Here is a 23,745-nt window from a genome sequence, read left to right as displayed (position 1 = left end):
GATTTTCTCCTATTTTTAGTCTAATTTTCAAACATGAATTGATTTATACAACGGGATGTATGCTTTTACTAAATCAGGACTATTAAAAGTGAAAATCAAACTGATGCAGTGACTATATGACTTCTTATTATTCAATCAATGTGATGCTAAAAATATATATTCTGTGTAGCTAAATGTAAACAGAACACATGGAAAAGTAAACGAATATATTGTAACCATTATTTTGCAGAGTAAAAAACTTGATACATGGATAATACATGTAATGGCAAATCCAGTTCATTTTCATTTCTAAAATAAAATGATTATTCAGATAACTTGAATGCAACACATTGCTTAGTAAAACAATAATGATAAATATCTAAAGATGAGTTAAGTTCTTAGGTATTTTATTTTTTAAATTTTTTAGTTGTATATGGACATGATGACTTCATTTTATTTATTTTTATGTAGTGCTGAAGATTGAACCCAGTGCTTCACACATGTCAGTGAAGTGCTCTATAACTAAGCCACAAATCCTGCCCCAGTTCCTATGTATTGTCTGCTTCCAAGAACAAAGAATAAACACAGTAACATTAGATTAGATTAGAATGTTTTACACTACTGTTAAAAAAATATTAACAATAACTCTTAAAAACAGTAAGGTAGACTCATTCAAGTATCTGCATCACTGAAATCATATTTTCAGTAGGGGAGTCCTGTGATTTGAACATAGCTTATCACCACCCATGTTTGTGTTGAGGTTTGTACTATATTGAGAGGTGTGATTATTTTAGTCAACTTTTTCATCACTGTGACCAAAATTCCTAAGAACAACTTAGAGGAGAAAAAGGTTATTTGGGGCTTAAGGTTTCAGAAGTCTCAGTCCATTGATGGCTAACTCCATTGCTCTGGGCCTAAGGTGAAGTAGCACATCCTGAGGGAAGTCCCAGCAAAGAAAAGTCACTCAGCTCATGTAAGCATCTGGAAGGAGAGAGGGAGAGAGCGAAAGAAAGAGAGAGAGGCACCACAGGACAGATGAACCCTTCTAGGGCATACAAACTTTTATAACCTTGAGGTACTCTACCTTGTGTTTGTTCTCCTAAGTTCAACATGATCAGCCTGTACAATTGTACTTTGAAGTCCAGGAGTTATACTTTAACTTTGGATTGATTTGTCCTGGGATATAAGCCTGAGAAATTGAAGAAAAGAAGAGCTGCTAATGTAAAAGAAGCATTACATTGCACCAATATGTCTGTGAAAAGGAACTCGGTTCTTCTGCTGATACATCTGATGTGTTACTTTAGCTCTGGAAGCTGTGGAAAAGTGCTGGTGTGGCCCACAGAATACAGCCATTGGATCAACATAAAGGCAATCCTGGATGAACTTATCAAGAGAGGTCATGAGGTGACTGTTCTGACATCAACAGCTTCCATTCTTATTAATCCCAACACAACATCTGCTATTAATTTTGAAGTTTACCCTGCACCATCAAGTGAACAACATTTGGAAGAACGTTTCTCCAAATGGATCCATGAATTAATTTATGATACTCCAAAAGATGACTTTTGGGAATTTTATTCATTATTGCAAAAAATTTTCAAGGAATATTCTGATACAATTGAACACCTCTGCAGAAATGTAGTTTTAAACAAGAAACTTATGATGAAACTACATGAATCAAAATTTGACGTGGTTCTTGCTGATGCTATTGGTCCCTGTGGTGAGCTGCTGGCTGAGCTACTTAAAGTACCATTTGTATACACTCTCCGCTTTACTCCTGGCTATACATATGAAAAGTACAGTGGAGGACTTACATTCCCTCCTTCCTATGTGCCCATTGTCATGTCTGAATTAAGTGCTCAAATGACATTCATGGATCGGATTAAAAACATAATGTATATGCTTTATTTTGATTTTTGGTTCCAAACATTTGATGTGAAGAAATGGAATCAGTTTTACAGTGAAGTTCTAGGTAAGCGATTTCTTTGATTAGTACTGTGAAACCTGAATTTCCTGTGACATTGAACCTGAGCTTGCATGAATAGAAAATCAGAAGAATTTTCTTTTCTGTAAGTAAAAGAATGGAATGAAAGTATAAGATGAACAAATAGTTTCACCAATCAAAAAAAAGCCAGTTATATTATAAGGCCTGTTAGAAACCAGTAGAAATTACTTATTTAAAATGTTTCAGGAAATAATAACCTGCAAATTGAATCATGAATGACTTCTCTGAGCAATTACATATGCATTTTACTATTCTTTTCATCTTTAAGGACATTCATTGTTAATCTCACTAAATATTTTAATGATGATAAGCATGTACATTAATAACATACATATGTATTACTAGCATAACCATATATATGTACCATGGAGGAAATTGTTTACTTTTGAATAGCTTTGTTTCCTCAGTTAGAAATTTAAAAGAAATATTTATTTGCATTGCTGTGAAGATTACTTCACCATTACCAGTGTCTCTATCTCAGGCACAGAAAGTTATACATTGTGATACCTTATATTTCATATTCCTTGATAAAAACAAACTAATCATTTGTTAAGCCCTAAAAATTGGGTGTAAAGTAAAACCACACCTTATTAGTCTATATTTTTTAAACTGCATATACCATTTAAGACAATATAAACTAAATTCAGTATGAGAACCAATCCCTATTTTAATATTTGTGTAAAATTTCTCGCTGTTACTTTCAAAAATGTATATTTTTTACAAAGTTAACACTATTAATCTCTTAATATGAGGCAAATGCAGTAGAAGTCATTAGGAATTCAGGCATACTCAATAAATCATTACAGTTCACTTGAAGAATCAAGGATCAAGGGAATAGTTTGCTCAATTGTAGAAATTGACTGACTACTCCTAGAAAAGATATGTCTACAGTTATGGGAGCCCTGATTGTTAATGGATCTCACAAAAATTCTAAAAAATTAGGTTTCTTTTGTAGTTTGAGAGAAAAAATAAAATGCATTTTTACTTCTAATGAGGCTTAGGTTAAAAATCTAATTGTGATTGTAAATATACTAATGAAATACTAGAAAGTACCCAAACAACTAGCTTATGTACATATTAACATATATAAAATGCATCAAATATAGTATGCAAAAATGTGCTCTAAAAAACATACCCATTGTAGTATGCAAACACACGAACACACACATACACAAGTGCATTTGAATATCTTGCCTACACAAATCCAACTCATTTCAAGGCAATATATCAAGCATTCAAGGTACATGTCTCTCATTTTCTTTTCTTCTCTTTTTTCATTCAGGGAGACCCACTACAATATATGAGACAATGGGGAAAGCTGATTTTTGGCTCATTCGAACCTATTGGGATTTAGAATTTCCTAGTCCATTCTTACCAAATTTTGACTTTGTTGGAGGACTCCACTGTAAACCTGCCAAACCCCTCCCTAAGGTGAATCTTCTCCTGTTTCTTTTGTTCTATTTGATTAACATTTTTGGTAGAAATGACTCTGCATTCTTAACTCAGAGTGTTTAACTCAGAGATATGAAAAGCAAGATAAAGAGTTCTGCAAATTATAGAACCAGGCATTTCTACGCCATCACATGTAATGCCGTTCCATTATTGTAACAGAGGAAAGTAGGATATTGGGTATCCTTTGAGAATAATCAGTAAAAATGTCATTCATTATGTAATAAATAATAAAGAATCAATAATTTATTTTAATAAATACAAAGAATATTTATTAAGTGGCTGTCATATACACTTAAGAATTAATCATTTATTCTAATAAATACAAAGTATATTTATAAAGTTACTGTCATACACCAGAGATAAGTGCTGGATATAGAGAGTTATAAAGTTGACACAGTTTCTGCATCAACCAAATCTTATATTCCATCTGGGTACAGAGACTGTAACAAATAATAAATTTTTGTGTTTTATCATAAGGAAATTATACAATACTAATGAAACCTCCAGCAAATATCATTAAAAAAATCCTAAAAGCCTCGATAACAAAGGTGAATACTAAAGAATCCACAGGATAGGAAAAGGGGTTGAGGGAGAGAGGAAGACACAAAAGGAAAAGCACATACAATAGAAAGGGAAACTCCCAAGAACTTCAAGAGTGGTTTAGCAGGAGAAGGGTCTGCAAAGTGTAGATGTTGCTAGAGAGGTAAGTGAAAGCCAGATAATTAGTAGGAGTTTAAAATATCTGTGAAGTACATTGGGTAGTCAATGAAAAGAGTTAAGCATAAGAGAAATGTGAATAAAGTTTCTGTTTTGAAAAATCTCAAAATGCAGTCACCAAGCAGGATTTTAGAGGGAAAGACAATGCAGAGGAACCACTCAGAAAGTTGTTGCAAGACTGCAGATAACAAATGATGTAAACATGGATGAGGTTGTTCTTACATGTGACTGTGCTTATTTATCTATTAATAGTCAAACTTCATATTGTGTTACCTGGAAAAAGTAGATAATACTGATACACAATGTCCTTGGTACAAACATAGGATCCATAGCAATATTTGCTATTGTAATTATTCCTTTTTTGTTTCTATAAAACTATTTTTCCTTCTGAAAAATTGAACATTGTTATCTACTTTTAAAGACCCTAACTATACCAAAAAGGTTGGATTAACCCTTATAAATATTAATATTTGGGTATTTTTACATTTAATTCATTTTAGCATCCCCTAAACACTGTTGTGTACATGATTTGGATTATATTCAAATTGAGAGATAGAAACTCACAATATGGCTGAAACAAACTACCATAGATATTCTCTTGTAATTGTAGACCGCCCAGGTATAGTATGATAGCTCTATTACCAATAATATTAATTAGGTAATATGTGCCAGGTACAGTGGATACAATTTCATATATTGTTAAGGTCTGTAGACAAGTCAAAATAACACCTGGTATTTTGCCAGAGAAATGTTAAGAGTTCGTAAACAAGTCTGGATGGTGCCTGGCAAAATGCCAGAGGGAGTGGTTTGAGAAGTAACAAAAGCGAGCCATTAAGTGAGGAGATTCCTTATTTGTTGACTGATGTATCTAGTGTATGCTAATTAAGATAAGCAGTGCAAAATGTATAAATAGCTCTGTTGTCCTATAATAAACGGCTCCTATTCCTGCTGCATCAATGTACACAAGTTATTCGTCACCCCCCGACTATTCTGCTGCAGCGGGACTGCGGCAATATATAACAGAAACTAGAAACTAGATAAATCAACACTGTATTTTCAACCAAAGACCTAGAGAATAGATATTCCATCAATTTGCTTAAAGGAAAATTCTTGAGTTTTGGCAATCAAATGATTAAGTGGAATTGCTGAAATTATATTGTAAGTGTTCAAGCTCTTCACAACCTTTTAGCTTTAAAGTAATTGCTTTTCTCAGTGATATAAATGTGTGGCCTCTACTTGTCTTCACTCCAGCATTTGAACAAACTCACCTGAGAACTCAGACTATTACATCTTAGACCATGATAGGGATGTTTAGCTTGAGAGAGCTTTCTGCCATATGCCAACCTTAGAGGACACCTCAGGAAAACTCCCTTGGAACAGTTAAGTCTCAACATCACAGCACAGCTTCCCAACAGAATGAACATAGGAAATATATACTGCAAACATAATGATTACCTAAGTTTTCTTGTCATTTATTTTTGACCACAGCCCTTTAGTTTACAATTACAAAATCATTCTGTCAGCAAATAGGATAATATTTCATAGGAGGAAACAGAAGAGTCTAAAACATTTTAAATAAATACCATGCTTAGAAGAAAACATTACTTGCCATACTGTTATGTGACCTCTTAAGCATTTCTTTTTCCCTACCTTCTTAAAGGCACCAACATATTGAGATCTTAACTCAAGCCTCATATTCAATAGAATTATTTTGTTGTTTGTGATAAGTTCCATACAATACAAACAGAAAACCAAAGTTAGTGAAAGTTCTGACTAAAAACTGAGACAGAGTTATTGTAAGTTTTAAACCATTAACCTCTGATCTTGATAGATTTCCCCATTCACAATAGGACAAAGAGACCTTGTCAATAAAAGGGGAAAGACAGCAGAAGAGAAGGAGGAGGATGAGAAAGTAGATAGCAGTGTGACCATGATAAGGAATAATAGTAGCTGGTGTTATTTAATAGAATAAACAAGATGAGAATACAGGCCAGTATTAGAAACACTTTCTTCTTGATCTTTATTATATCAAGTAATGCTCCCCCAAATTAGTTACTTTTGCATTAATAATTATATTCTCAGAAAATTTCAGTATTGTTTAAATACAGAAATTTGTCAAAATGACAAAGATTCAAATGTATCAATACTCTTGACAATGCAAATACCCTGGATTTCACAGTATATCAATTGTAATTATACAAACAAAAAATAAAATGAATGTAATCTGTGTTTATGGTAGTTACTTATAGAATACATAATGGAAAAAATGTCTTGCATTAATTAATTAACACATTGAATGATGTCATACTTTAAGTAATGATTTTAAAACTTATTCTGGTACATACCACACCATCAGAATCACTTTATTTACTTACATGTTTATTTTTATCTCTCTTTTTGTACTATGGATTGAACTCATGTACACTCAACTACTGAGACATACCCTCAGCCCTATTTTCCATTTTATTGAGAGACAGGATCTCACTGAGTTGATGAGTGCTTCTCTGTTGCTGAGGCTGGCTTTGAACTGGAGATCCTCCTGTCTTAACCTCCTGACCTGCTGGGATTACCAGGGTGTACCAACTTGCCCAGTACAATTACTTTAAAAATAAATGCTTAACTACATTAAATCATAACACAAGTTTAGTTGGAGATAAAAGGCAAAATAATGATTATAATAATATCATTATTTTTGTGAGAAGAAAAGATTCAGAAAAGAATTTTAATCTTCCATTTACATTATATATGTGCATGTATCTACTCATGTACTTACATGAACAGAAAAATAAAGATCACAATAAAAATTTCAAATTTTGTACCAACAGTATCTCTAAATGAACCAAAAATAATTTTGGCAAATTTTCTTAAACCATTACAACAGAGAAGCACTCATCAACTCAGTGAGATCCTGTCTCTCAGTAAAATGGAAAATAGGGCTGAGGGTATGTCTCAGTAGTTGAGTGTACATGAGTTCAATCCATAGTACATGCTCTTCCAAATTTTTGCACGATTAATGGTTTTTTCTTTTAAAATTATGTTGCAGAAAGACTGGGACCTGTCTATGTCAGGGATTAATTGGTTTAAAAAAAGGGTATATTTATAAAACAGTAATACTGAGAAAATGTTTGTACAATACGAGATGAAGAACATTTTGAGCAGGGAGAAAATATATTGAATACATTCCTACACGTTGCTCTAGGTTACTGGAATCACAAAATAACTGGATGTGTCACAAGTTCCTAGGAGTAGTGCAATGTTCACTATATGTGAATGAGCTACTCAACAAGTTGGCCTGTTCTATTAAATGGCCAGAGGAAGTCCCACTGTGGTGCAAGAGCTCCATGGTTCATAATAGGTGAAAAAACAAGGGTTCTTTACAGCCACTGATACACAGTTCATTCTCATACAACTTCAATATGATTACAAATTTCAGAGAAAAAGAGAAATATAAATAACCCAAAGATATGATTACTCAAGTATATGTATCATTCCAATGCAGTGAAAATGCTGATTTGGGATCAGTATATTTCTGGACATGTACATGATTATTAGGATCCTTAGAATTATGTATAAGAAATTCCAAACCATAATATTAATCTTCTGAATGCTAGTGTTTGTTAATCTCTAGTTTTTATGAGGTATTATAGAGGAAAACTTGGGAAACTCTTACAAATATTAAAGTAAGGAATGAAATACTATAGAGATAGGAAACATAAAAATATACAAAAATCCTATGCACAGGTAACTTTACTTCTGGGCTCACAAGGACAGAAATAAGTACTAATAATTCCAAACTAAAAAATCATCCAGATTAAAATCCTGGAATAAAATCAAGTGAAGTACTATAACAATAAGAATTATAACCAAGTACTAGCTATAGAGTTTAACAAAAAAATTAACATTAGTAATGAATAAAATTATGTATTAAGAGTCTACATATAATAATTTCTAACATCATCTCTTGAATTACTATTTAATAGCTTTATGTCATTTCTTACACACATACACACACACACACACACACACACACACTCACACACACTTATTTCTATAAGTAAGCCTAATTGTGCCTTCTATGTCACAACACACATCTCTTTCCAAAGGAAGTGAGTGACTGGATCTATTTAAAAATATCCATAACTCACAAATTCTTATAATACATGCTTTTATCTTCTTAATTTACATACCAATAATTTCTCTGCTTTTCCTACATTTTTATTGGTTCGTTTCATTGTACATAATGATGAGATCTGATGTTACATATTTATACATGTACACAATATAACAGTATAATTTGACCAATAAAACTTCCCAGGAATTTCCCTTCCCTTCCCACCTCTCTCCCATTGGTCCCTTTCTGCACTGATCTCCCTTTGATTTCCATGAGATCCACCCTAATTTTTTCCATTTTTCCTCTCTAGCTTACAAAGATGAGAGAAAATATACAACTCATGACTTTCTGAGTTTGATTTATTCAATGTAATACACTCTGATTCCATTCATTTTTTTAAAAAAATGACATAATTTTATTTGTTATTTTGGCTGAATAAAACTTCATTGTGTATATATATTACATTTTCTTTATTCAGTCATATATTGGCAGATACCTAGGCTTTTTCCATGTGTATTATGAGTTGTTTTGCTATAAAATTGGTATGCATGTATCACTGTTATAAGATGGCTTTATTTCTTTAGGATAAATACTGAGAAATGGTATACGTGGGTGATATGATATTTACATGCTTACTCTTTTGAAAACTATCCATACTGATTTCCATAGTGATTGTACTCATTTACAATTCCTCCAATGGTGTGAAATTTTTTTTTCTCCATATCCTCTTCATCATTTATTATTATTTTTATTCTCGATGACTACTATTCTGACTGGTGAAAGATAAAATCTCAGTGTAGTTTTCATTTCCCTTGTTTCTAATGATTTTGAACATTTTTTGTGTTTATATTTTTGTTGCCTATTTATATTTATTCTTCTGAGAAGCATCTTTTTAATTCATTTTCTCTTTGATTATTTGGGTTGTTCGATTTTTTTGGTGTAAAGTTTTTGGAATTCTTTATGTATTCTAAATATTAATCATTTGCCAGAAGGTGTTTTGCAAAGATTTTCTTCCATTTCATAAGTTCTCTTCTTCACAATTCTAAATGTTTTCTTTGCTGTTCAAAGCATTTTTAATTTGATGCCTTCCAATATATCTACTCTTGGAATTATTTCCTGACCTTCAGGGGTTCTATTTGAGAAAATCATTGCCTGTACCTATATGCTGGAGTGTTAAACCTACATTTTCTTCTAGGAGTTGTATAGTATTGGTTCTAATTTCTAGGTTTTTGACCCATTTTGAGTTGATTTTTGTGCAGGGTAAAAGACAAGAGTATAGTTTCATTATTCTGCAGTTTTCCCAGCATGATTTATTTAAAAGCCAATCTTTTCTCCAATGTGTTTTTGGCATGTATGTGGTTTTCTCTGTGTTTTCCATTCTATACTACTGGTCAATATGTCTGATTTCATGTCAGTACCATGCAGTTTTTGTTACTATAGCTCTGTAGTATAATTTGACATCAGATATTTTGATGCCTCCAGCATTAATTTTTGGGTTTAGAATTGCTTTGACTATTAAGGGTCTTTTATTCTTCAAGATGAATTTTAGGATTATCTTTTCTAGTTCTGTGAAGAATGTCATTGATATTTTCATTAGGATTACATTGAACCTGTATATTGCTTTGGATAGTCGATGATTTTAATAACATTAATTCTATCTATCCATGAACATGGAGGGTCTTTTCACCTTATTTTATGTCTTCCATAATTTCAATCTTCAATTTTAGAGGTCTTTTAACTCTTTTGTTAGATTTATTCCCAGGTATTTGTTGTTGTTATTGTTGTTGTTTGTTGTTTGTTTGAGGCTATTGTGAATGAAATAATTCTCTTTATTTTTTTTCTACAGATTCATTGTTGGTATATAAGAAACCTATTGATTTTTGTATGTTGATTTTGTACTCAGCTACTTTGTCAAATTTTTTTATTAGCAATATCATTCTTTTGGTGGGGTCATTTGGCTCTTCTCTATATAGGATCATATCATCTACAAACTAATAATTTGAATTATTTGTTTCCTGTTTTCTCACTTATATTTATTTATCTTTCCTTGTTGCTATTCTACTGGTTTTGGAATTGGTGTGTTCTTCTTTTTCAAGAGCCTTGAAATGAAAAATTATTTTTTTATGTGGGATCATTATGATTTTATTATACAGGAACTCATAGCTATAAACTTTTCTCTTAGAAATTCCTTCATTCTTCCCCAGAGGTTGTATTACTATTCTCATTTGAGTTTAAGAATTTTTAAATTTCTCCCTAAATTTCTTCTATAATTCATTTTTATACAATAGAGAGTGTCCAATCTCCATATGTTCATATAGATTTTGTATGGTTCTGTCGTCCAATTATGATCTGCTAGAATATAATAAGTAATACCACTTGTTTTGTATTTGATGAGAGTTGTTTTGTGGCCTTAAATATTGTCTATTTTGGAGAAGGTTTTCTTGAGATGCTGAGAAGAAAGTGTATTCAGATGCTGTTGAATGAAATGCTCTATAGATATCTGTAAGTTCATTTGATTTATAATATTTTTCAGGTCCAAAGAATCCTTATTGATTCTATGTCTGGATGACCTATCAAAAGATGAGAGAATTGTGTTGAAATTACCAAGAATTATTTTATTTGGGTCTATCTGACATTTCAATTTGACCAGTGTCTCTTATGTAATTATTTGGATCCATGTTTATGACTTAAATATTTATAATTGTTATATCTTCTTGTAGGATTATTTATTTTACCAGTATAAAGTGACCAGCTTTGTCTCTTCTGATGAATTTTGGTTTGAAGTCTGTTTTTCAGATATAAAAGTAGATAGTCTTGCTTATTTTCTGATTCCATTTTTTTATGTATCAATTTCTATATTGTTGCATTCAGCTATGGCTGTCTTTATCTGTAAGGTGTGTCTTTTATGAACAACATATCAATGGGTCTTGTTTAATGATCCATTCTCCCTCTCTCTCTCTCTCTCTCTCTCTCTCTCTATATATATATATATATATATATATATATATATATATATATAAAATGACCTTTTATTTGATTTATTTTATCTTTGACTTTCAAGATTTATGTTTGGTTCTTTTTCAATATTTATATCTTGTTGAATTTTTCATTTATATTCTGTAATGATTTTTTTAATTCATTCAATTGTTTTTCTATGTTCTCTTGGAATTAATTGATCATTTTTATAATTCATTGATCATTTTAAAATATGATAATTTCATTAATTATATTTTATAATAATTTACTTTTTGAATTGTTTACCTGATTTTTTTAAAAAAAATTCAATATCTTTGGCATCAGTTTTGGAAAATTAGAAACTTTTAAGTGATTCAATGGTACCTTATTTTAACATAATTCTTATACTCTTTGTTGGATTTTATGCATATGTTAGGAGGGATTTCTCTTACATGCTTTTAAAAAAATTAGTTTCAGATGGACACAATAACTTTATTTTATTTAGTTTTTTTTATTGGTAGTATGAATCAAACCCCATGCCTCATGTGTGCTAGGCAAGCACTCTATCACTGAGTCACAAGACCAGTCCTCTTCTACTTTTTTAAGGCATAATATTTACTATCCAAAGTGTCCTGGAGTGATCTGGATTAAGACTCCTTATAAGTATGGTATTCACAGCCTTTGAATTAATTCCATAATTCCTGTGCAGTGGATTTCCATACGTGGAAACCATGAACTCATCCTCATCCTCAGCTATTTCTATTTGAGGCCTAATCATTACTTTGAAATTTATCTGTACTATTCTCTGTATTAAAGTATAGTTAGTGATTAAATGCCATTAATTTTCATGTGGAGCAAGATAAACTATATTTTGGTTGAATTTATTTCAGCAGTGGACTTCTCTACCATGTGAACCTGTAGTGTCACTGTAGATTTCCAGATACTCACAGAATAAGGGGAAATAAAGAACAACAACATCGGATATAAATAATATACAACATTAAAATAAATCTCTGGATTCTATTATGACTGCTAAAATGTAAATGGCTACAAAATATAGAAAAAGTTGGTCAGCAATTGCCAACAATGAAGCAGTGCATAAATATAAACTAAATCTGACATTAAAACAAGAAACAGGTGTCAACTATGTCATCCAAGAAGTAATAATTGCAACAACATTAATGGTGGTTTCAAGAGTTATATAAACCAATTAGTTTAAAGGTGGCAAAAATACAATGAGTAAGAGAAAATAATGTAAGATAATAAGATACGGAAAAAAGTTTGAAATTTTAAACAGTGAAGAGAGAGAATGCAGAAGAGAGAGCAGGTGATAGTCATAAGGATGGAGGAGAAAATAGGAGAAACAAATAAATGGAGAGAAAAATAGAGAATAGACTTTTGCTATAACCAGGAGAATAAAAGACAAATACAGAAACAAACAAATAAAACAATACAAAACAAAACAAATATATACAGACCAAAAAACTCTTAACTCTCAAAAGACAATGCAAGGAAAAATAGCTACATTAAAAAAATGCTAAAGCTGAAATAAAGAAAGAATTGTATATGAATATATGTCCATAAACTGATCAGTAATGGAAGAATACACAAACATACAGAAAGAATAAGAAAAAACTAAAAATATTCTTAATGATAAATAAAGGAATCATTTCTACTGAGGTGGCCAAAATTGTCAGAATGGATGGTTACTGACTGTACTCAACTGTTTTTTATTCCATTTCTTTTTTACCTATATACTGAGAAAAGGTTGGATTTTGTTATCCCCTTCCTCTTTTTATGTTTCTCTCTGAGTTACCACTTGGAATGGTCTAAGACTGAAGGTGTTTGAAATAATTCTCTGCTTCCCTTCTTACCAGTATGACATAGGTTGGAATGGGAAGAAGTGTCAGTTGGAGCTTTGTGTGCACAGACCAGATCTAAGCACTCCTGGGGTGAGGTTGCTGCAGTGTTCTATGAGATGAGTTCTGATGGAGGAAACTTAGGTCTAATCAGACCTCAGAGGTTTTGTTTGGTATATACTCTGAAGAAATTGGATGAACACACACCTAGGGCCTGGCAGTTGCTTATCTCTGTAGGGAGTCTGAATCTCAGAAGCCTCCTGACAATTATACTCATTTCACAGAGGAACTGATTTCCACACACTCTGCTGTTCACCTGCACATCTTTCCTAGGCTCAGTCCCTTAGTATTTCGCTAAGTTCCTGATCAGATTCTCACCCACTTCATCTGGTCACATGAGCCACCAGCTCAAAAAAAAAAAAAAAAAAAAAAAGACAAGTTGTGCTGCCCCTTTGCTTTTCTGACTTGAATCCCCTGGAGTAAAATCTTATCTATGCATGTTTCACTCCTATTTAGCTAGGTGCACTCTAGGCCACACAGTAAACATTCTAGCAGTGTTTGCTCAGATCTCCCAGTTCTTGTAACAGAGACTGGAGCAAGGCCACCTCAAGATGAATCCACCTCATCTCTCCCCAGGCAGTAAATAAAAAGCACTTTTTAATCACCAGTGCACACTGGAGTCTCTGGATCAGCTAAGTTCATGTTGCTTCTCTGATCTCAGGTTTTTTTCATATGAAATATGTCCACTGTGTTTCTCCCTGCATTTTTCCTTTCTCTGTGGTAGACAGCACCATTACTACTGCTTGTAGCTGCTTCCACAAACAGTTTGGTTTCAATGTAATCTTCTTTGTTTAATGAACCCAAACTTCTGAGTCTCTGAGACACTCTCACTGTCCAGTATTGAATTTTAGTGAAATCCTTCTTTCACCCACCTCACTAAGAAGCAGTATTCTCACTGCTTATATTTTGATCCTTGGAGCAACTAGAAAGGCAGCCTTCCTCTAATCTGACATCTGTATCCCCTACCTCTTCATCATTTTTGATGGAGCAAATGTTTTATTCACAGGAAATGGAAGAATTTGTACAGAGTTCTGGAGAAAATGGTATTGTGGTATTTTCCCTGGGGTCAATGGTTTCTAACATGCCAGAAGAGAAAGCCAATATAATTGCATTTGCCCTTGCACAGATTCCACAAAAGGTAAGAAAAAGTGGCCTCTTAGTGGCCAAATATGTAAAAAGTCTGTTAAAATTTATAAAGGGTTTGCTTATTGAAGCATCGTTTGTGAAACATAACCTATTGTGATATCTCTAATTCATCTCAAAAATCATGTTTTAAACAAAAATATGTGTGGTAATTCTAAACAGTAGAGAGTGTTTAATTCATGCTAATATTAACATTGTGGTCATAAAAAATATATTTTACAGGTCTATTGTGAAATTTTAATTGTACGGGTATCAAAGGATTTACACAAGTACCACATTCTTCCCTGTTACTTCTTCCTTTTCCTTGAAGGATTCCCGAGGGCACTATATACATTACCAATATCATCAGAAAGCTATAAAAAGTTAACTTATTAACTGGATCACCACAATAATGCTAAGCAGGTATTGAAGAAAGCTGAATTTTATCATGATTTTAGTTATCCCATGCAATCCCTTATTCCTTGGTTACCCTCATTTAAGAATAGTATTCTTGCCATAATATTCTACTTCATCTTTGGCCAAGAAAAATGGAGTCTGCTAAATATGGACTGAATTTCTGAAACTGTAAGCCCAAAATAGGTCCCCTCCCCATTAAAAAAAAAGTATAAATTTACTTAAGAAACTGTTCCTGGAGTTTTGAGGAGAAAGGCTACCCAAACCATTGGGCCAAATTCCCACTCAGTCACATGTATTTATAGATAAAGAAAAAACAGCTTGCACTAGTGGACAAGATCCTGACAATGTCTGACAATTAAAGAAAGTGGAGAGATTAGTTCTTCCTTTGAAGTGGACCTGGTGCATTATAAAATGTACCCCAAAAGACTTTGCTTCTAAAAAATCAGACTAATACCTTTTAAGAAGAAAGAAGAGAGTATAAGTAAAAGTCAAGCAGAAGCAAGCGTGGCATGGGCTGAAATTCAAAAGTTCCCACCTCCATAAAATGCTTTAATACCAAATTTCTAACATAACCACTCTTGTAGTCTTTGAGTGTTTTCCATCTGCTTTGCATTTTCCTATCTGATATAGGCTTTTCCTAATCGCCCAATTATTTTTTCTTCTCTAGACCTAAATTTACTTTGCTGCTCCCATTGCATTTTGAAGATACGCACTTAGAAATTATACTCTGGTTCATGAAGATTGCTTTTAATTTCCAGAGTCAGCTCCTTATTTTGTTCCTAGACATAAAAATATCTTGGATGTATATAAGACTACCACCAAGATTTGTACTGCATCATTGAATGATAACACACAGTTTTAGCAACCTCACAATTTTGAACTTTATTTCAATATCCATGTAATTATTTGTAAGTTGCAAATGGTTTCTTCCTTTTAATAATTAAAGAATTTCCAAATTCACCAATATTGATAGAAGTGTGGGTTAAGGTCCATAAGTACCAATAAAAGGTTTCTTATAGGTAGTGTTTTGATAAATTGAAGTCTAAAAAAAGGTACATGTAATTCTTAGTTAGTATTCATTTATTTCTAATAGTAGCTGACTGCATTGGTTTGCTTTTGTGTATAAAAAACAATGCAAACTGAAATAAGCATCTTAAACAATATATGTCCTGTCTAACCTATGTCACTCACAAGAAATAAACATAATGATATTAAGTTGGAAAATGAAATCTAGGATAAAATGCATAAAACAAAATAATTATGGATTTTTAGTTTGTATTTTCATAATTCTCGTTACTTAAAATTGTACTTATTTCTTTATGTGTTAAACGTTGAACTCGATGATGTCTTAAATTTTTAGAAATGCAAACATGCTATAACATTAAAATTTAAATAATAGAATAAGGTACATTCTTTACCAAACAGGTCATCTGGAGATATCAAGGCAAGAAGCCAGATAAATTAGGACCCAACACTCGAATATACAACTGGATCCCCCAGAATGACCTTCTTGGTAAGACTCTGAGATAAGTCCTAAAAGCATGAGTACCATCAATCTGGATGCTAAAAATTCAACAGGAAACATTTTATTCAATACGTGTTACTTAAAAAAATCAAACACAATGTTCAACTTCTTTTTAATTATTTTCCAGGCCCAGTGATGTTTTGAAAAAAAAACAAAGCAAAAATCTGCAATTTTAATATACACCGTCATTATATACAGAATCCAAGTTATCTTTGTTTCTTGTGCATTTACCTCTGCAAGAATTTATCACTCATTTCCTGGATTGTCTCTCTTTGTTGTTGTATGTCTTTCACTTATTTTTTTTTCTCCTGCAGGTGTGTTTCAAATACCTTTCAAGATGGCAGCCAGGATTTTTTTTTTTTTTTATGAACAGTGACTCTTTATTTTCCCTAGAAATTAATGCATAATCTTCATTATGAAGTGCAAACACATTTTGTAATGAAGTGTAGTCTCTCTTTTCTCTGAATTCAGTACCATCACCATCCTATTCCCTGCTGCTTTTGACATGCTACATAGCAAACTTAGCGACTTCAGTTTTTTAATGAGATAATATGTTAACATGTCCTTCATGACCTTATTTTCCATAAGTGCATGTTGATTCTTTCTCTAATAAATATTCTATGTTTTCTACCTATTAATGTCATATTCAATATTAAAGTCTCAAGTTATGTACCCTCTCTTTCATGTAGTTTTCAGTTAGAACTCTAGTGGACTTAGGTGCTTATTCTTCTGTGATATGAAAATATAATTAATGCAGGGTCATGTTTACAATAATTTGTCACCTAAAATACACTCTGATCCCTTTAATGACTTATAATACACATTTCTCCTTTTCTTTCTAAGATTTAAATTAATAATTTTTCTGACATTAAATCAATTCTAGGTCATCCAAAAACAAAAGCTTTTATAACTCATGGTGGAGCCAATGGTGTTTATGAGGGGATTTACCATGGGATCCCTATGGTGGGCCTTCCTTTGTTTGCGGATCAACCTGATAACATTGCTTATGTGAAGGCCAAGGGAGCAGCTATTCGACTGGAATACAGAACACTGTCAACTGCAGATCTTCTCAAGGCCTTGAGGATGGTCATTAATGACCCTATGTGAGTACAACAACTTTGACATTGGGTACTATTCATAGAAGAATTGTCTTCTCATCAATGAGCATAAATTGCAGCCCATTTTCAGGAGGGTAATTTTTTAATTAATTAATTTATTCATATATGACAGCGGAATTCATTACAATTCTTATTACACATATAGAGCACAACTTTTTATATCTCTGGTTGTACACATAGTGTATTCACACCAATTCATGTCTTCATACCTATGCTTTGGATAATAATGATCATCACATTCCACCATCATGAATAACCCCATGCCCCCTCCCTTACCCTCCAACCATTGCCCTATCTAGAGTTCATCTATTCTGCCCATGCTCTTGCTCCCTATCCCACAATAAATCAGCCCTCTTATATCAAATAAAACATTCAGCATTTGGTTTTTTGATTGTCAAACTTCCCTTAGCATTATCTTCTCTAACTCCATCCATTTAACTGCAAATGTCACGATTTTATTCTCTTTTATTGCTGAGTAATATTCCATTGTGTATATATGCCACACTTTTTATCCTTTTATCTATAGAAGGGCATCTAGGTTGGTTCCACAGTTTAGCTATTGAAAAATGTGCTGCTATAAACATTGATGTAGCTGTGGAGGAGGGTAATTTTGAAAGAATCTAAAGATTCAACCCATATTAAATCTATTTTCAATCAGTTTAACCATTATTGTTTCAGAGTTGTATACAACTTCAAATATCATAAGAATTTCAAAATTGCATTGATCTTGTAGATTACATAGGAAAATGATTACTGCACCATTTCTATACATACATAAAATTTTTGCCATATATAGCCATTTTCAATTAGGGTTTAATTTTTAAATATGACAGGAACTACACAAGAAAAGAATGATAAACTTATAGAGATATGACAGTATCTTAAATCCATACTTAAAATTTCTGCAACCATAAATTATTTTACTCAAAAATTATTTCATCAGTATTAATATTTTCACAGATTTTAATGATGTATAACACACAATATACCATTTACATCTGAATTAAAAAGTGTGAATTAAAATTCAAATACATTTGATGTTTCCATAGTTATAAAACTCTTAAATATTGTAATTTTTGGAAATTTTATCACATCAAAAGAAATGTGACAATGCATTGAAGTCATATCTTATTACCTCCTAGATTAGGAAAAGTCCATTTATTTTTTGTATCTATAGATCATCCTATTCTAAATATTTCACATAAAAAATAATAAAAATTATTGTCTTTTTCAATGGTTTCTTTCACTAGTACTGTTAGTTTCATCATGCTTTGCCAAGGGTCAGCCTTTATTCTTTTTTATTGTTGAATAACATTGTGTGGTTGGAAATATTCAAAGTAATTTATCAATTCATCAGTTTATAAAGTTTTCTGTTTCCAATTTTGATTATTATGAACAAAGTGCACAATTTGTATGAACATAAGTATTCATGTCTTCTGGTAATTTCTAGTTATAGAACTGTTAGGTCATATAATAATTTTATATGTATTCAGATCTGCCAAACTATTTTCCAAAGTAGTTGCAAAATTTTTTACAGCATACAAGCAAAATAAGAGAGTTCCAATTTCTCCATATCATTTTTAGCATTTATTATCACCTTTTATTTTATTGTAGTCATCCTAATGAATAGGATTGTAGCTCACTGTGGTCTTGACTTGCATTCCATGACAGCTAAAGAGCATCATTTCATGTGCTTTTTGGTCATTCACTTACCTTCATGAGAGAAATGTCAGTTCCAACCCTTTGCTCATTTTTAACCAGGTTATTTATGTTTTAATTATTGATTTTAATATTTCTCCATGGTTTATGGACATAAGTATCATCAGATATTTGATTTGCAAATATCTTTCTAACATTCCATATGGTTGATTTTTTTAACATTGTGATAATCTTAGAAGCACAATAAAATTTTCTTCATAATATTTGATAAAACAAAACTTTAATAATTAACCTTTTCCATACTGCAAAAGGAAATTATATGGAGTATATAGTTTCTAGGTAGAATGACTGTCTTCAATTCAACTCTCATTTCTCTTAATGATAATATTATTGCTTAAGGAAGGTATCACTTAAAGGACAAGTTCAAAACTACATTCCCAAGAAAAATATAGTAGCACAATAAATAATAAAAATACTCTGAGAGAATAAAGAATGGAACAAAGAGACATAAAATAATATATAAATGGAGAAAAATACAGATGAAAACATCAGACTTAAATATGAATATATCAGTTTTACATTATGTCCTAAAAGACTTTTCATTACCCTAACAATCTCTCCTCCTTCTCTCCTAATCCCTTTCTTCTTGTATAATAGTCTTCCTATTACTTTTATATCACCTAACTTGCCAGATTCCACATGTGAGGGCAAACATGCAATATTTTGTATTTCTGATTTTTTTACTTATTTCACTTAGTACTGAAATGTGTAATTGTATTTTGTGTTCATTCTTGTACAGGGTCAGAGTTAGGGATCAAGCTGCAATCTCCTACATATGGCTATCCGGTTTTACCAGCACATATTTAGAAAAGGCTCTCTTTTCTCCAATGTGCATTTTTGGCAACTTCCTCAAGAATCAGATGGCTACAACTATACAGGTTTATTTCTTGGGCCTTTATTATATTTCACTGGTGTGTGTCTCTTATTATCCCACACTATGTTATTTGTGTTACTATGGCCCTGTAGTCTATTTTAAAATCGGAATTGTGTTAATTCCAGCATTTCTCCTTTTGTTCAAAATTACTTTGGATATTTGAGATCTTTTGGGCTTCCATATTAATTTTACAATTTTCATTTTATTTCTGAGAAGAGTTTCATTGGTATTTTGATACAGATTTTATTAAATCTGTAGATTGGTTTCAGCCAGATTGCTATTTCAACAGTATTCTTTCTGCTGGTTCATGACTTTCCATCTTCCAGTATCTTCTTTCTTCAATATTCTATAAATTTTATTGTAGAAAACTTACACTTCCTTTATTACATTGATTTCTAGTGATTTTTCTTTTAAGGTATTGTTAAAAAATATTCTTCTGATTTCTTTCTCACTGAGTTTGCTATTGATATATTTAAAAAGCGATTTTGTTTTGTGTGGCAATTTGTATATTGTTCCTTTTCTGAGTTTATATTTCATTATCAGATTTAAGTCTTCTAATGGATTCTTAAGGATCTTCTAAGTGGCAGAATATATGACCTGCAAATCCTGTATCATGATCCAATTAGTGGTCATATTGGTGTCCTTACTTCACCATCCCTGCAAGTTAATTGTGATATTTCCTGGTGATCACTTAGGATATGGTGTATTTTTCTTGTACTTTGGGGCTTATTATAGAAAATGTAATGTATTTTATATTAATAGGAAATACATTTAAAACACCATAAAATTATAGAAGAAATCCCTAGGGCTACTATGCTAATAAGACCAAGAAAAGTACCTCTGAGGAGTGACTTGATGGCCAAGAACTTAGCCATGAGGTATAAGTAAGACTTATGGTGTTGCATGAAAGGATACTCAAGGAAAAGCCAGATGAGATTAAAAGTATGAAGGTGACAAGGGGAGAACACATTTGATGACAGTGGAGAACAGAGAGAACACACATGTGCTCAAAACCACTAAAAACTAGGAATGGATCTACAATATAATTCATGTATCCCATTTCTCAGTATATATTCAAAAGATCTAAAATCAGTATACTATAGGAATTCAACTACATTGATGTTTATAGTAGCACAGTTCACTGTAGCCAAGCTATGAAAACAATTTAGGTTCCCTTCAACAGAGGAATGGATAAAGAAATTGTAGTGTATACACATAATGGATTATTGGTCCTAAAAGATGAAATTATGTCACTTCCCAGTGGATACATAGAACTGGAGACTATCATGCCAAGTGAAATAAGACAGGCTCAAAAAATCAAACGTCAAAAGATTTCTCTTATATGTGCAAGATAATCTAAAATAATGGGGTGCAAGAAAGGATAAAAAAAGAGAGAATTTTATCAAAAGAGAGGAAAGATCAATAGAGTGAACAAAGAAGATTGAGGAAAAATAAGCAGAAACAAGAAAAGGGAAGAAGAGTAAAAAAAAAAAATCTGGCTAAAGTTCATGTGTACATTTTTGGATATATCACAGTGAATCCCAATATTATTTATACACAAAAAAACACTAATTTAAAAAAGTACATATAAATTGCAGAAAGATCAGTAGAGTAGAGAGAGTGAAGCAAGGGTAGGAGGGTATGGGAAGAGAGGACTTCTGGGGGCTAAATTAGAGCAAATTATATTCCTTGCTTTTGTGATAATGTTAAAATGTGTCCTAGTGTTACATACAACTAAAAAAAAAGTCAATTCAAATAAAATTAAAAAAAACACATATGTCTAGACAAAATGAGTGAGGAAAAATAATATCAGAAATCATGGCCAGTGTCTAACCCATCAGAATCCACGAGTACAAGAAGAGATTTGGATTTTATTCTACTTATGTTGAGAAGTCACATGAACATTTTGAGCAGGATACTTCATAATTAGATGTGTATGTTTTAATGATACCAAGTTGGCTACTGAGTGGAAAATACATTAGAGGGTAGAAAAGAAGAGGAAAAACAGAGAGAATAGTTAGGAAGCACTGCACACCATGACATAATTCTTCTTTAAAAGCTTCAAGGTGATCTCTTGCAAATTATGTGCCTTCTCTCTCACTTATTGGATTCAGAATGGTTCATATCTATTTCCTTTGATGAAAAGAATTTGACTCACCTTCTTGAAATTCCATGGGCACTTTTGAAATATTTTACATCAGAACATAAGTTAAAATCAGACATTATATGGTGACGAAAGAAAAAACAAATCATATGCAGGGCAAGTCTCTGATAATTATTTGAAATCATCCATACGGCACTTGTGAAAAACTTTCATTGACTTTATGTGCTGAGACAGATTAACTTACTTTCAATGTTCATCCTTTTATGTTTCACCTTTAGATATAAAGAGAATGCTATGAAGTTATCAAGAATTCACCATGATCAGCCAACAAAGCCTCTGGACCGAGCTGTCTTCTGGATTGAGTTTGTCATGCGCCACAAAGGAGCTAAACACCTCCGGGTGGCTGCCCATGACCTCTCCTGGTTTCAGTACTACTCTTTGGATGTGATTGGGTTCCTGCTGGCCTGTGTGGCAACTGTGATGTTCATCATCACTAAATGCTGTCTGTTTTGTTGCCAGATGTTCTCTAAAACTGGAAAGAAGAAAAAAAGGGAGTAAATTTATCTAGGCCTGTGTCTTCCTTTTGCTCCCATTAGAGGAGGCTATATGGCCAGGTTCCTACCTATCCTAACAACTTTTCACAAATCACTTTGTCAAGTCAAATTTTGTCTTCATGAAATTTACTCCCTATGTAAGAGACAGAAATATTTTATTTCAAGGAAATGTTATTTGAGAAAATAAAATTAAACCATATGGGTTTATATTGCCATTTGAGTCTGTTTTGTCACTTTTACCTCTTTGAAGACAGAGTTCACCAATTAGAGTGTTGTGATTTGCCTTTCCATTGGTTTCCAGGAAACTGGAAGTGTTCCTTATGTTTCATTGTACATTCAGCCCCAGCATCCCTCTTTCTTGAAAGATGAAGGAGACAAAGTCATTTGTCAGTGGCTTTAGAAATGTAGTGATGCCTACCTGCTTTCTCTTATCAAATAGAAGTATGTGGGAAATATTTAGTTTCATAAGCTCATTCCCTTTTGCTCTTTGCCCTTTAAAAATGTTCACCTAGATGTCCTCATTTTTATTCCTTCTTTGGGTGGATATATAAAATATCAGTTTTTTTTTTATTTTTTATTGAACAGAGCAGAAGGGTCTGACTCTAACAAAGAAATAGCCTGAGTTTGCTTTAGTTATACCAGTACAGACAAAAGAGGTTCAGTAGGTATAATATTTCAGTGTAGCAGGGGATCCTCTGGTAAACAGGTTGTTTCATGCTTAGCAGGTCACGGCCATCTCTGCCCAACTCTGGGGAGCTGTTGTTTGATTAAGACTCTGAGCTAAGGCAGAGAACCAGCATGATCAGCTGTTTGGGAATTTCACACAGGAGTTCCCAGAAAAGCAGCTTCCCAGCCTTATGTTGGCTCAAACAAACCTCTAATTCATATACGGCTTCCAAAATCTTACAAAATTATGAAGTCATAGTGTTAACAGAGCTGGGAACTTCTGAGACACTGAGGCAATGTGAAGATCCCCTTCAAACCCTGAGTCTTGTGATCAGTTCAAAATAATTCCAGACAAGTCACTCAGAGTAACAGGAATGTGTTTCATGAAGGGATATAGCAAAAGGGAAAGAGGACACTCTCAAAGGAGACAATTATTCCTCTCAGAGAGGAGAAGGAAGATATGCCTCTCCTGCACTTGGGTTTCATTGGGAATCCCAGAGAAGTTTCC

At 32.5% G+C, this 23,745-nt stretch overlaps 1 protein-coding gene across 2 annotated transcripts; it reads left to right on the top strand.

The window, feature by feature from the left end:
- Positions 1–1,167: 1,167 nt before the first annotated feature.
- On the top strand, positions 1,168–22,786 carry LOC144366700 (UDP-glucuronosyltransferase 2B31-like). 2 transcript variants are annotated; one of them, XM_078021370.1, is made up of 7 exons: positions 1,168–1,951; positions 3,267–3,415; positions 14,145–14,276; positions 16,103–16,190; positions 17,086–17,305; positions 19,779–19,917; positions 22,296–22,384. In XM_078021370.1, exons 1-7 carry the CDS (start codon positions 1,228–1,230, stop codon positions 22,299–22,301), a joined length of 1,458 nt encoding a protein of 485 aa, XP_077877496.1. In that variant the 5' UTR covers positions 1,168–1,227; the 3' UTR covers positions 22,302–22,384. The 2 variants fall into 2 exon arrangements, with proteins under 2 accessions (XP_077877496.1, XP_077877495.1); XM_078021369.1 differs by lacking the exon at positions 19,779–19,917 and having other exon boundaries at positions 1,169–1,951; positions 22,296–22,786.
- The last annotated feature ends 959 nt before the right edge of the window (positions 22,787–23,745 follow it).

The sequence above is a fragment of the Ictidomys tridecemlineatus genome, chromosome 9 (genome assembly GCF_052094955.1).
Source record: "Ictidomys tridecemlineatus isolate mIctTri1 chromosome 9, mIctTri1.hap1, whole genome shotgun sequence".
Classification (NCBI taxonomy): domain Eukaryota; kingdom Metazoa; phylum Chordata; class Mammalia; order Rodentia; family Sciuridae; genus Ictidomys; species Ictidomys tridecemlineatus.
Note: the sequence above shows the minus strand (reverse complement) of the source record. Positions and strands in the feature narration are given on the sequence as shown.

Coding starts and splice junctions, on each gene's coding strand:
- LOC144366700 (XM_078021369.1), top strand. CDS start 1,228: ATGTCTGTGAAAAGGAACTCGGTTCTTCTGCTGATACATCTGATGTGT. Junction 1,952..3,266: donor GTTTTACAGTGAAGTTCTAG/GTAAGCGATTTC, acceptor TTTTTCATTCAG/GGAGACCCACTACAATATAT. Junction 14,277..16,102: donor TTGCACAGATTCCACAAAAG/GTAAGAAAAAGT, acceptor TTTACCAAACAG/GTCATCTGGAGATATCAAGG.